Here is a 14797-nt window from a genome sequence, read left to right as displayed (position 1 = left end):
ATTTGATTGTGAATTAATTTATTTAATTTATAATCTAGATGATCTGAATTCGAATTTACATATTAAAATTCATATAATAAATAAGCTGAGCGCTAACTCATGAAATACCTGACTTTACCGTGAGTTGAATTGAATCGAGCGACTTAAATCATTTTGACATTCTACTACTATAGTAACAAACAATGATAGGAGCTTATTATTCGCCGAGCTAATAAAAAGGCTATAGTAACAATGATGGGAGCTCTGTTATTCACCGAGATAATAAAAAGGCTCGTTAGGCGAATTTATTTTTTTCGTGCAACTAGGCGAATATAACCAGAACAAAACAGTTAGTGGGGCGTATTTAACCAGAACAAAACAGTTGTACATCATAAAATCGCCTCTTTTCTCTTGGTATTTATCAGTTACTATACTTGCTCTCTGCTCTGCGTCAGTAGTTGTCTCTCAAGAGGTGATTTCGTTATATTCAACATATTTGTATTTGTGATATTTTCATAATTAATTTAGTAGTATTACTTTCTATCGTGTGAAATTTAATTGTGAGACATGACTAGGTTGGTCTAATCACCTCTTTGCATATACTCCCCTTTTATACATTTACGTTGTGAGCTTTTATTATCAACATTAAACTACTAGTATGGCTCTGCATGCAAATATTTTAGAAATTATGCAACTAATAGCATTGGCAAACAAATTTATTCAACAATCCTTTATTTCTAGAAAAAATTACATCTACAGACACTTTTTCGGTTTCCAATTTCACCATAAGTCACATTGTGCTTGCCACACACTTTTTCATAGGAAAAGACCTTGATATCCTTAACTAGAGAGAGAGTTGAAATCAACATAGTGACCAAACTTTTTTCTTCTTACGAACTCTAGTTACCAAATTTCTGACACATGATTAAATATATCTTCATATATTTTTTAACTAAAATATATTTTTACCTTATCTTTCTACAGTATTCTCTAACCATTTCAATTCAAACTCCAGAAATGGAACACCTCCAACAACATCGCCAGTGACTTCTTTAATATTAGCATATGATCTTCCTAATAGCTTCATCCACACCTCCAGCAATATCCTTTTTGAGATTTGTTCGAAGATGCTATGAATCAAGATATGTTTTTTTAGCTAACCCGAATGATAAATGGTTCTTAGGCAACAAAGTTAAAGATAAAACAAGAGAAGGGAACGATTGGTGCCTTGGTGGGTCTAGGTACTGGATTCGAGTTTGTTGGGTTTAGGGGTCAGATTCGGAATCAAAGATTGAACAGTGTAAAACCGGGTTTTAACGCATCCAGAAGAAGAGCCGCGGCGAGAGCATGGATTGCGGTTGGCAGCCATCTTCTCTGTCGATCAGTTGCAGAGAGAAAAGCTTTTGCAACAATGGCCAAGTTCCTCTTTTTACACGTTTAGTCCTTTAACTTCTGGCTATTTACAGTTTAACCCTATAATTATTTAATTTCCTTATAAATCCTTTTGATTTTGCTCAAAACTTCAAATGATGCATTCTAACTCCTAGCAACAACTCTTCAATCAAAAAAAGTTTATATCCACAATTTCTAAATTAACTAATAATTTAAAACTTTCAAAAATATATGAGTAAAATATATTTTTATATATATTTATAAGTTTTAAAATTTTTGAAGGATTGTAAACTTTTGTCCACAAATCTTTGTCCATACAATTTTATCCTTAAAATCCCATCCACAAAACTTTTGTCCACAATATTCGATTGTGAATTTTCTCTTAGCAACAAGAACGTGGATGTCTTATTTGCTTGCAAGTTCTTTTCTTTCTTTAAATATGTATAATACTCTTTCTCGTATTTCTGTGAACAAAATGCTTTTTCTTTATTGTTGAGACAATTGAATTGTTGAGACAATTGAATAATCTTTTAAATCTTGTCTAGTCCTAGTTTCCCAATTTCATATAGGAAGTTTCTGGACAACAATTATAGGGTATACATAACTACATATAAACCATCCACATTGACCACAACATATGTGTCTACAAATATTTCATCCACAGACGTGTTTATAAAATGTGTAAGGCACACAATTTTGTGCTTGGGTACTACTATTTTTATTCTTTGATATAAACCAAACACCATCCATAATCAATTCTTAGAAATATACCGTCCAGGATTCATTCGCTCAAACCATATCATCCACAATTTATTGTCCACGAAACTTTGACTACTTAATTCACTTTTAAAATATTAAAATAAATATATACAAAATGGATCTCAAAATATAGAAGAAAAAAAATTACAATTTATTATATATATTATATGGATTTTACATATTGTAATAAGAGATAATTACAAAAAAAAAAGAACTAGAAGAGTTAGATCTTGTTTTGTCTTTTCACTCAAATGGTCAGAAAAAAATCCACAAATTTATAAACCAATTTTCGTTAGTTTTCTAACAAAAAAAATATTAGTCTGTGACTCTAACCAGACCACTAGTAACTTTAACCAGACCACAAAACTTAACTTGTCTTTTGCTTTTATGAGGGTTAAAACCGTCCGAAAATTGCCTAGCAATCTGTAAAAGTGTGTCTCATGCAACTTGTGTCTTATAATGATAAAAGAAAGACGAAAGTGTCTTATTGTGTAAGTCTCTCTTATTTCTACTAGTACTTTCTCCATTGCTTAAGAAGCTGTGAGAACAAAAGAGAGGGAGAGAGGAAGGGGAAAAGAAACAGCCCGGTGACAGACTGTTATTATTAAATTTCCCAGAGAAGACCAAAAACAAACAAAATAAGAAACAGCTTATCCTCTCTCAAAGCTCCTTTTGTTCTCCTATTAGTCATCATCAATGGTGGTTAAACGATCCAAAACCCTCGTCACTGTCCACATTTTTTTCTTCGTCTTTTCTCCTTCCTTTATCTATATAACCCTAATTTTGCCGCTACTTCACTACACCCTGTCTTCAAATTTTTTTTTTTTTTTTCGATCAAGTCTTCAAAATCTTATCTTTATTCCTCCTTCACTTTACTTTAAACCTTTACCTAAAAACACCCACAAGTGGTCAGTAAGCCCAATCCGAAGGTAACCGAGGCTCGTTAACTGTCTGCTCTATCATCATCTGGCTCGAGTACCCACCATTGTTACTCCTCTGTCTCCACGACCCATCTGTTTATTAAACCCCGAACAATTAAAACAATTAATTACAAAAATTAACTACATGATTAAAATAGTACTAAGTAACAAACCAAATGATTATGGGTTAGTTTGTTATACCGTTGAAACTAGCTGAAGATCGGACTGGCGTCTGGTGGACCACAGATTCGTTTCGGTCAAGTACATGCGCCACTCTAGCCGGAACCAAAACCGTACCAAGACCTAAACCCAAAGAGTCGACAACATTTCTCAATCAGAAAAGATTCTAAAAACAAAATAAAAATTGGACGGCTAGGATTAAAAAAACTTACTGGGCTTGTTGCGAGTCTGGGCGGTTACAGGGGAAGTTCGGTCAACGCTTCGAGGCAAGAACACGCCGGTTCCGGTACGGTCACCACCGAGGGAAACAGCACGCATGCCAGAAACACCACGCCTCTGTGGCCATGCAGCAGATGGCGACAAATCAACATGAACAGGAGTAGTACTTTTAGTGCGACTATCAACACTCTGCTGCGCCAAATAGCGACGGTGTTCTTTCATCAACTGTAGCTGCTTTAGCTGCTGAAATTGCACCAAGAAACCAAAAAAAAAATATCAGTACCGAGCTTCAAAAAAAAAAAGAAAAATCAAATATCAAGAAGCAATTACTTGAATAGCTTGAAGCTTCTGGTATTGAAGAGATTGGCGGCTGTAGAAGCCGGAGCCGTCGTTAGAGATTTTAGCTGCGGCGAGTCCTCTGCCACTATGACGGTTGTTGTAACCGTTCAGACTCATCATCGCCAGCTCCTCTGCAGCGGCACAGTATATATCCCACGCCGCCGCCGATTGAGAAGAAGAAACTCGCGTCTGACAACCGTAACCGCCACCACAACGAGTCGACTGAGTCGGACGAGTCATACCCCACGCCTGAACAAACAAACACCGTAAGCAACAGTTAGAGAGTTGATCGGAAACAGAGAGAAGCTGATGATCGATCATATAGGTTTAACTTACCTTGGCGCCGGAGAAATCGTCTCGAAGAGATGACTGAGACATTTTCCGGCTCAATCCGGCTAAGAAACTCTCTTCGTCGTCACCGTAACTCGAGTCCAACGCGAAGCCATGACTCGTCTCGTACGGGAACACAGACTCTTTGTTCTCCTTCTCCACGAGGAAATCATCGTCGGTTAGAAACTCCGGCGGAAGCCAGAACTCAGCATCGTCGACTACGCAAGCAGGTTTCATGATTTTTTTGATAGTGAGTTTGAGATATGTAAAAGGGTCCCAGTTTCAGAGGAGGGAAAGAGAATGAGAGAGAGGGTATATTTGTAGGAGAAGGGAAAGGAAGAAGATGAAGTGGTGGGGGAGAGAGGTTTCGTTTCCACGCGCCTGCTTTTTAAGCGGACTCCACGCGCTTATGAACACAGCCTACCCAGTGAGTATGGGCCTACTAGTACTAGGGGTTGATGGCAAGTACGTTAGTGGGACATACTCTCTGAACACGTGATAGGGTTGAAACCGTAAGCTTCTTGGCACGTGTCTTGTTTGAGTTTACGGGATTACCCTTTCAACTTGCGGTCCCCAGAGTCTTCATCATGATTTTATCCCTTTTGTGTGCATAACAAAGACATTGAATGTGAGAACGTGTATCAGACGTTTTTGATTCGAGTATTGCTATCGTACCGTTGTATTTTTTTGCCATTTATGGTTACACGCCCAAGTCGCGTCTCTTCTTTGGGTACGTTGAACATTTTCGTGACTTCAAATGATTATATAAAAAAATATACGTTACAACAACAAAATACAGCCTATTATACTAGTAGAAATAGGGCTATTAGTGTAATTTAACAGAAGATATGGTGCACGACTTACCGTCATGGAAAGCGCGTTTATTTAGGTTTGATGGATACTTTCTCGCTAGAACACAAGTGACTGTTTTGCCCCTCGAACTTTAAGAATTTCCGTTGGATTTCTCTAACGGTACCGAACCGGATGGAACCAAACCAGTTGGATTCTCTTAATTGCATAGCACGTTAACATGACGTGCCAAGACACGTGTCATATTCTAATTAGATGGGCTTGTTAATGTGCCATTTGGCTCCATCTCAGAAAACCCAATTGGCAAAACGGGGAACGGGACGTAATTCTTCGCTTAGAAGTTATTCCATCCCATTTTTCACTACTTTTATTCATTTTAAATTACAACTTTAAAGTTACTTCTAAAATAAATTTCATAACTTATAAAGGAGATTATGTAAATCAAAAGTTTAGTCGACTAAATAACACATGGATAAACATGAGATGTCACCACTGACGATAAAAGAACATGAGATGTCTGTCGCAAGGTTCACAATCGAAAAGGGAATGTTGCTCTTCTATTTATCTAGTTGAATGGTATGTGTACACACATATACGCGTTTCACATCATATTATACATTTATCCAACCTTAACACGAATATTCTTTAAAAAATTAAACAATTTCTCAAGTCTTTCTTTAACAAATTTCTATTTTTTACATATTTAAAAATTCAAATTTAAGCTATCGATGAAAAATAAATCAACCATTATAGATAGATAAACAGATAGAATATAACAAAATTTAATGGATTAGTGATACACATACGAATTAAATGTATTTTTTACATTTATTATATTTATAAATTAGTTTTAATAACTAAAATTATGAAAATAAATAATAATACAAATTTATAAATATTTTGGTAAAATATTATAGTACTTTTGAATATTAATATTAACTAACACATCAATTTTAAAATATTTTACAAATTTTGTAAGAAACTAATATTGTTAAAATAAAATATGATGCCAAATGGTAATATATTTTAAATGAATTTTGTAAATATTATCTGAGGGAAACCTTTTTAAATTAGCATATAATATATACTATTCAAATAAAAAGAAATCTATTTAGAAAAACTGCTAGGAACACTTAAAAATTGTTGAGTAAGTACTGTAGTTACTTATTAATAATTGTTGCTACCACTTTTGAACTACATGCAATTCATTATAAAAAAATATAATAAATATTTTATATATTAAAGTACAAGTCGTTTGACCAATAAAAATTTAACACATGTTTTAGATTTAAAAAATCAATTAAAGTTAATTTTTGAATTTGCAGTTTTTTGAAAACTATAAAAATTTGAACCTTAACTTTTCTCATATAGTTACAAACACGTTCGAATTTTGAAAGGAAAATTGTGTCATTTGTAATTAAAAATCATAATATGTGATGCCAATCCACATACTTTGACTAATTTCGTTTAACCAACTTACAGAGACTTGGGTCTTCCAACAGTTTGATTAGATAATCTCATTTCATAAGATGACTTTAGAGCATATCTGCTTACCCTCAAGCAAGTACTTATCAATGTGTTGAGACCACGTTAAATGCCGTGCAAAGATTTTGGGCACCTGAGACAAATAATATAATCTTATCTAAGTTTAAAATTTTAAAATTTATTTATATAAAATTAAGTTATATAAGTTTTTTATAAAATATATTTGTATCAAAATTATAATTTTAGAATTATAAATATAATATATATATATATATCAATATAAAATAACATAAAAATAAAATAGTAAAGATGAATACTTAAATTTATCCACAAACATGATAAATAAAACTTTATACTTTTAAATGTATATCTTTAATTCACAAATATTAATAGATAAAATCAATTGTAAATTATATATAAACAAAAATAACTAGAAAAGGTAAATAAATAAACTTAGCATATAAATGAGTTTATAATCAATAAGACAAATAAAATAAACAGATTGTCTTACATAATTTTTTTTCTACAAACTACCATGTGATATAACAATTATATAAATTATAAAATTAAAAGTAGTTTATTTAATTAATCAAACCAAGTAATAGGGAAAAGAGGAGCCCCAAATTTAACAATTTTAAAGGGAGCCTAAGGCAAGATTCTGACCACATTAGTTTAGATAGGGTTCTTTAGCAATTAAAACAAATTTGAAATGTAATTTCTGTATAGCATTAGTGGATAAGATGTTTCATTGCAATCCCCAATAAAGGCCCGTGGAAGATAAGCAAGATAATTCAGCCCAAATGTACTTCAAGGAAATCATTAGGTAGCATGATTTCAGAATGTACAAGCTGGTTGGATCTTCTTAAAGATGCCTGCAACTTCAGTTGTACTAATACTCTTTTTAAAAAGATTAGCTAAACTTATCTCCAATGGAACCTATTTTTTCAGTATTTTATTCTAAAATAGAATAACTCTAGTATCGAGTAAAAAAACAACTTCACTATATATTTCACACTATAAGAGAGTAACTTTATTATATAGTGATCCATTGGAGTAAATTCAATTCTATAATAGAGTTACTCTATTTCAGAGTGGAATATAAAGGAGAAAATAATGTTCAATTGAAAATGCATTCCAAAATTGAGTAAAAGTGAATATGAAGTAAAAGTGCTCTAATTCTACTTCATTTTTCACTCTAAAATAGAGTCATGGACAAACAAAAATATCTTACTTCATTTATTTAATAAACTTCAAAATATAATGAGATATAAAATTGGGTTGGAGTATTTATTACTCTATATTCATTTTTATTCTATTTTTAAATGATAAACGGAGTTGGGTTGAAGATGTTTTAGCCATTCATCTCCAGAGATCGACTAAATAAACTCAGACTCGGACTTATGTCCATAAATAAACTCAGATTAGGACTTAAATTTGAAAAAAAAATCATATCTGATTATAATTATTTTTCGTCTAAAGACTTTCACTTTCAAAATCTACGATGAGTACAGAAACAGTTAATGAAATTGATAATTTTGTTGGTAATCATAGCTAGAAGTCTAGAACTAAAATATGATTTTTTTGTCACAGAAACTAAAATATGATTAAATTAATTATATCCCGAGTTAGAAAAAAAATTATTCTTATTTGAGACTTTGAGTGGCTGGCTAATCTATCTTTACTGAGCTACTTCTTTTTTTTTTTGATCAATACTGAGCTACTTCTTAAAGCGTAGTTGCTACCCAGGTATTTATATCATGCATTGGTATAAAACTCAATTAAGTCAATTAGGAAACGTAGAGTCGACGCACATGAGAAACACTTTTTCATTTATAGTAGTGGCTATCTATATGATTTGTTCATATTGAAGGTGTTGGAGCTTTAGTGGCGGACCCAGATTTTTCTTTAAGATGGATCAAAAATTTAAATGGGCTTTAGTCCAACAAAAAAAGATAAAAACTTGGGTGCCCAAAAAAATTTAGGTTCAGGGAGTCAAACAACGAAATTGAACCACGAACTACCGAATCTTAAAATTTAGAGAGATTTAGCGGATTACCCATGAATGAAGTCTATTAGGGCTGGGCGTTCGGGTTGGGTTTCGGTTCAGTCCATTCGGGTTTCGGGTTTTCAGGGTCAAAGATTTCAGCCCCATTCGAATATTTCTAAATTTTGGTTTGGGTTCGGTTCGGATTTTTGCGGGTTCGGTTCGGGTTCGGATAACCCATTTAAAATGTTTTTAAATTTTCAAAATTCATTATATACTTTAAATTTTCAAAATCTATAAGAAAAGATAATATATCACATATAAATTTTCATAACATATATGTCAAAATATCTTAATTTAACATATAAATTGGTTTTCTTTGAATATTTGGATAAAGAATCAATAGATATTTAACTATTTTGGTGTTTCCAGTATACTTTAGCTATTTTAAACATTTACTTTTGACTATTTGCATATATTTTTCTAGTATTTTGGAAAACTTAAAGGTATCTTATATATTTTTAATATTTTTAATATACATTATATATAAAATAATGTATATATTTAAGTATATAAATTTATTTCGGATACGTTCGAGTACCCAAAATACTTCGGTTCGGATCGGGTTCGGTTTCGGCTCTTTAAATACCGAAATTTTGAACCCGTTCGGATATTTAATCAATTTCGGTTCGGATTCGGTGCTACTTTTTCGGATCGGGTTCGGTTTGGTTTTTCGGGTTCGGACTTTTTGCCCAGCCCTAAAATCTATATTAGAGAGTTGTCATCTGAATGACACCTGAGACAAAATTCATACAATAGAGTCTAAGAATGGACGAAAATGTCCTTCCCCATCTGACACATCTAGAGGAAAATTCACTGACACAAGTCTTCTCTCTCTTCTGGCTCTCTTTTTCTTCATTTCACCGGCGCAAGTTTCATTTTTCTCTTATTTCATTTCTCTTTTGTTTGTTTCTTTTATCTCTTCTCTTTCTTTTCACATTTTCTTTTCTTTACATAAAATAATCAGTAACAGAAAATTATTATTTTTATTTCTTTCGCATTCATAATTTATTTCGCATTCATTTAATTTGACAAAAGAAAACTAACATTGTGGTAATAAACTTATACGTACATAATGAAAACCCGGTAAATATTTTTTCTGTATATAGTTAACATCAGGAGAACTCATTGATGAATTGCCATCAAACATTTTACATTTTTTGTTAGCGAATAAACATATTTGTAACATGTTACAAAATATTTTTAACATGTTACAGATATTTGTAACATGTTACAAATATTTTTAACATGTTACAGATTCGTTTAACATGTTACAAATTTTGTTAACATGAAATACTATTTGTTTACACGCCACGAATTTTGTTATCAAGTTATATTTATTTATAGAGCTTTAAAAAATCATTAACTTAATAATTAACTATATAATTTAGTACTATTTATCAATTTAATACATTATTTAATGGATAAACATATAGTTAACCAGCTAATATTAAAGTTAACGAGCAAAATAAAAAAAAATTACCATGTTATAAAATAAGTTAACATGTTACCAATAATAGTATCCTATACAAAATATATTTACTTTTATATATATGTTTTAACATGCTAACATTAATGTTATTTTGAGAATACTGCCAATGATAAAGATCAAAACAAAATTGTTTAAAACCAGATGCGAATATACAAATAAAATTATCTGAGAAAAAATATTGGTTGCTTACCGAATAATCGAAAGAACAGACTTGAAACTTCTATGTTTTGCTAATACCAGTTATAGAAGAATATTCATGAGCTTGTGTGACTTAACAGCATCTCAATTGTAATAATAGACTTTATCAACTGTTATGATTCTAGATCTGAACAGCTTCACCTACACCACCAAACATGGCTCAAAACTAAAAGATCTACAGGTTTTAAAAACAAAAGAAACTAAAAGGGTAGAGAAAGAAAGGAAAAGAAAACTTGTGGGGTTGAAAGATGATTCTCAGATTATGATACTAACATGACTCGTAGGGTTCTTCACCGGCCACAAAGATTTGAGGAGGTAGATTGAGGTCTTCTATGTCTGAAAACAAGATTGGTCGAAAGAGAGAGTTTAAGCACAACAACTATAATCAAAATAAAGAGATGAGGAAAAAAATCAAAAATTTGAAAAATGACTAGGTTAAGTCGAAATAAATGTCAAGAAGGAGATAAAAGAAGAAATCGGGAAATTTTTGATTTTCAAATTTTTTTTAAAAAAAGAAAAACAAAGGAAAAATAGTTTCAGTTCTTAATAATCACTTTCTCGGAAGTGTAAATCAGAGACAATTTCTGCACTGCCAGGCTATCGTAGTGGTCAGTAGTAGGTGTATAGAGCCAAAACGGGCTTTAAAGTATTTAAGTTATATCATGTGTAGATGGCTAATTAGAAGTCTGTTTATAGGCATAAATGCCAATTATCTCTAAAATTTAAGCTGAACAAAATCTAGTTTAAATATCGTAAACTAGATTTAAGGGGTGTCAACTGACCCACCATCTCTATACATATGGGTCCGCCTGGTGCTCTGTCGGTTAGACTGAGCCAACTGGGAGCTACATGTGCTGCTGATCATCAACGAGTCATCATGATGTGGATCAAGAGATGCTGGAAAAATCAACTGTATAACTCAGCATAACATAAGTAATATCAAGTAGATATATATTCACGTGAGAGATGTGATCTATTAATAGATTGACTAGTTACTAGAGTTTGTGGCATGTTTACTCGTACACTCATGTATCTTGAGCAAAAGTTTAAGCAAATGCGATTGCGGTATTATCTACTATATAATTTGTGGGTTTACCGTCTTTGTTTTGTTTCTGGATAAGTATTAATACTAGATTTTGATCCGCTAAACGGATATCAATTTTCATTTTTATATTTGTTTGTACTAAATATTATGTTTTGAGAACTAATAATGTGTTTAACTACATCGAATATCTTTCTTACGTCTATGATAAATTATATGACCAATATTTATTGGACAACATATAAACAAATCCAAAATTTGTATAGTTAGATTTATGTATAAAATATATCTATAGTTTTATTTTTAGAAATGATAATATATATTTTTAAAAAATTTACCTGATTAATAATTTTTCAATATGACATCTCTAAACAAAATAATTTATAATTTATATTAAGTAATTTTATTTTTGTCTTATAAACCATCAATGTATTATTCATACTTTAGAATATGACCCGTATATCCGTGCAAATTTTATGATAATGTATAATAAAATGGTTGCATATATTATTTAAAATATATGGTGTTATATATTTTGTATTTTCAACATTTATCATACTGAACTTACATTGGGTATTATTTTGAAAATATATGTAAGATAACATATTTATATATTACATAAATTATTCTTTTTATCTGGGTTTTATATTTGTTATAAATAATAAAAATATAATTATATACATTTAAAAACAATATTGTTCATTAAATATTTAAAGCTACGTTTATTAATTATTTCCAAACACACATAAATAATAAAATAGGAAAAAACAATGAATACTCTTTTTTTGTCGGGTTTATTATGCTATTAGAAACAACGAGAAACATTACATAGACGATATTACAGCTGACCATTCTACCTGCCTTATGAGAATTTGTGTCTGACTGCATCACCTTGAGCCGCCCTACGAAATCCATTCTTGACGGTATTCCTTGTGCCATGCTGAAGATCCCTTGTAAGACTTGTCTCCAATATTTTTCATAATTCACCTTCTCCGGGAATTGAAACCCAGACCTCCTGGTGTAGAAATTGCGTCGCCTGGGATTCGAACTCCAGACTTGGGTGTAGAAGCCTTTAAACCTTGACCACTAGACCACGGTGCTTCCACAAACAATGAATACTCTACATTAGGTTTATTGATTATTTTTGTGATATTTTTTATTTAGAGATCGGTTTAGGAAATGCATTAATTAAACATAAAAGACCAAAAATCATAAAAATTATGTCATTGTAAATAATTAATAATTTCAGTGGTATATCATTGTAAATAATTATGAAAACTAAGGGGTAATTTATACTTATATTCTCCTTTTAATAGATTAGATAATAGATTAGATGGTTAGTTAAGATAAGATATTTAGATTTGCTATTAAAAATATCACGCAATAATCATATATGGTTACTTAATTAAATATTAGTTAAGGAATATGAAGATTGTGTTAGTAAATATGATATTATTTTGGTTAATAGGAACTGAATTTCAAAATTTTGCAAGATTTTGTTAAGATTATAAATATAACTAGATCTTGACCCGTGCGACCGCACGGATATTAATTTTCACTTTTAGTTTTTATTTATTTATACAAAATAGTATATTTATAATATTTGATCGTTTTATATTGACTAAGTTAGGGGTGAATATTTGGGTACCCACTCAAATTCGGTTAAAATCTATTCGGATTTGAGATTTTCGAGTTTAAAGATTCTAGCTTTATTCGTGTATTTATAAATTTTGGTTCCGCTTTGATTCGGATTTTTGCGGGTTTGATAACCCGTTTAAACTATTTTTAAATTTCAAAAATTTTATATCTTTAAATAACCCTAAATATAAAAATAAAAATAATATAACATGTAAATTTGAGTAATGTAAGCCAAAGTACCTAAATTTAAAATTTAAAATTTAAAATATGTTTAACTTGAATATTTGGATGGAGAATAAAATATATATTAAGTATTTTTGGTGTTTTGATAATTGTTTATCTGTAATAGCTAACATATTGAAGTATATAAATATGATTTAAATACATTGGAATATCCGAAATATTTCGTTCGGATCAGGTTTGGTTATGGTTCTTTAGATACCAAAATGGTAAATCCGTTTGGATATTATCTAGTTTCGGTTTAAATTTGGTAATATTTTTTTTCGTTCAGATTCGTTTAAATGAAAAATTGATATTATAATTTTTATGAACTGTTTGTCCAATAAAAATATAATTTTTTTTAAATTTGACATTGATTTAATAGAGAAGTTAATGAAGTGTATTTAATTCAAATTTAATTTTGGAAAACACATTAATTTAAGTGGAAAAGACAAGAATTAAAATAGGAAGTATTATTTAATTGTGTATTTAATTTTGGAAAACACATTAACTAAAGTGAAAAAGACATGCATAAAAATAGAAAGCTTAATTAATACTACAGTGGCATGAAGTGTAAATAAAAGTGAAAACTAAGGGGTATTTTTAAATGGATATTTCTCTTTTAATAAGATAGATATTTGTGAGATCACTTTGGGTAATTTCATTACATGCGTGATTAACGGCAAAACCAAGTTTCAATATGTAGTTTGTTCAGATATTTTTTTACAGAAAATAGGATTCATATTCCACTTATCTAATCTATGCATACCGATATGACAATTGATTGGTGTATACATATAAAAGCCATACCGATATGACAATTTATTGGTTGTATAAATATAATTTTATACACGAATCAAGATTTCCATGTTAGTTATCATGTCAGTATAAGAATATATCATATAAAACATTTGCAAATTAACGGACTGTTTAACCCGAAAAGAATGAGACAGATCTATTTGTGAAATGTGAGTTGTCTTACTTGATGATTATTTTATGTTATAGGTTAACCATCTTGTGTATTTGTTTTGTAAATTAATTTAAATTGACCGAGCTATTGAATTGATATGATTTGTTAAAGATGGTGGTTTAGTTCAAGTGCTATGGACGTAATGTTTGGTTGAAATTTTTAAATTAAATTTAACTGGTTTGATTTAAATGTTAAAATGATCTAGATTAGTGACATAAACTTGTAATATTTAAAATAAAATAAGTTAATTCCAATTTATACTTCAGTTTTAAGAGTTATTTTTATCCCAAGACAGTTTATGATTTTTTATTACAAGATGAGACACTTAACGCGGGTGAGGTAGTTTTTCGGTAAAAAGACTTAAAATACCCCTAACTAAATCCTAATCAGCGCAACTCCCTTATTTTTTCTAGTTAGGTTTGGTAATTGGTTCAGTGGTTTTTAAAATTTGAATTGTTGGTGGGCCCAAGTTTTCAATAAACCTGATTTAATTAATTTGCGTCTCTTCAATCTCACTTTTTTTTTCTCGTTCCTCCATTACTCTCTGTGTTTACGAGACCCAAAGCTTTTAGAGGAAAACTTGAGGGGCGATTTTAGGTTGTGCCATTTGGTGGTGATTTCCGGTGATATAAACCGACGGCGGCGGGAGAGGAGATCTAACGATGGCGAGGACTCGTGGCAGTCGCGGCAAGGAAAGAGAAGAATGTTAGTTCTCCGGTCTAGGATTTTTTTTCTCGGTTCGCATTGGTTTAGACTAATTTAGGGTTTATATTTGTCGTAG

General features: G+C 30.9%; 1 protein-coding gene and 1 long non-coding RNA gene across 3 annotated transcripts; both read right to left on the bottom strand.

Moving 5' to 3' along the window:
• Window positions 1-2260: 2260 nt before the first annotated feature.
• Window positions 2261-4706, bottom strand: LOC130510509 (uncharacterized). Of its 2 annotated transcripts, none has more exons than XM_057006891.1 (5): window positions 4125-4706; window positions 3780-4037; window positions 3443-3689; window positions 3252-3353; window positions 2261-3143 (listed from the first exon to the last, which is right to left on the bottom strand). In XM_057006891.1, the coding sequence occupies exons 1-5, from the start codon at window positions 4353-4355 to the stop codon at window positions 3040-3042; spliced, it is 942 nt and encodes a 313-aa protein (XP_056862871.1). In that variant the 5' UTR covers window positions 4356-4706; the 3' UTR covers window positions 2261-3039. The 2 variants fall into 2 exon arrangements, with proteins under 2 accessions (XP_056862871.1, XP_056862870.1); XM_057006890.1 differs by having other exon boundaries at window positions 3443-3692; window positions 4125-4699.
• A 5355-nt stretch (window positions 4707-10061) lies between these two features.
• LOC130511614 (uncharacterized) lies at window positions 10062-10842 on the bottom strand. The gene is made up of 2 exons (XR_008945108.1): window positions 10702-10842; window positions 10062-10483 (listed from the first exon to the last, which is right to left on the bottom strand). It is a non-coding gene; the product is annotated as an uncharacterized LOC130511614 (long non-coding RNA).
• Between the last annotated feature and the right edge of the window lie 3955 nt (window positions 10843-14797).

This window comes from Raphanus sativus, chromosome 4, assembly GCF_000801105.2.
Source record: "Raphanus sativus cultivar WK10039 chromosome 4, ASM80110v3, whole genome shotgun sequence".
NCBI lineage: Eukaryota > Viridiplantae > Streptophyta > Magnoliopsida > Brassicales > Brassicaceae > Raphanus > Raphanus sativus.
This window is presented reverse-complemented; position numbering and strand designations above follow the sequence as displayed.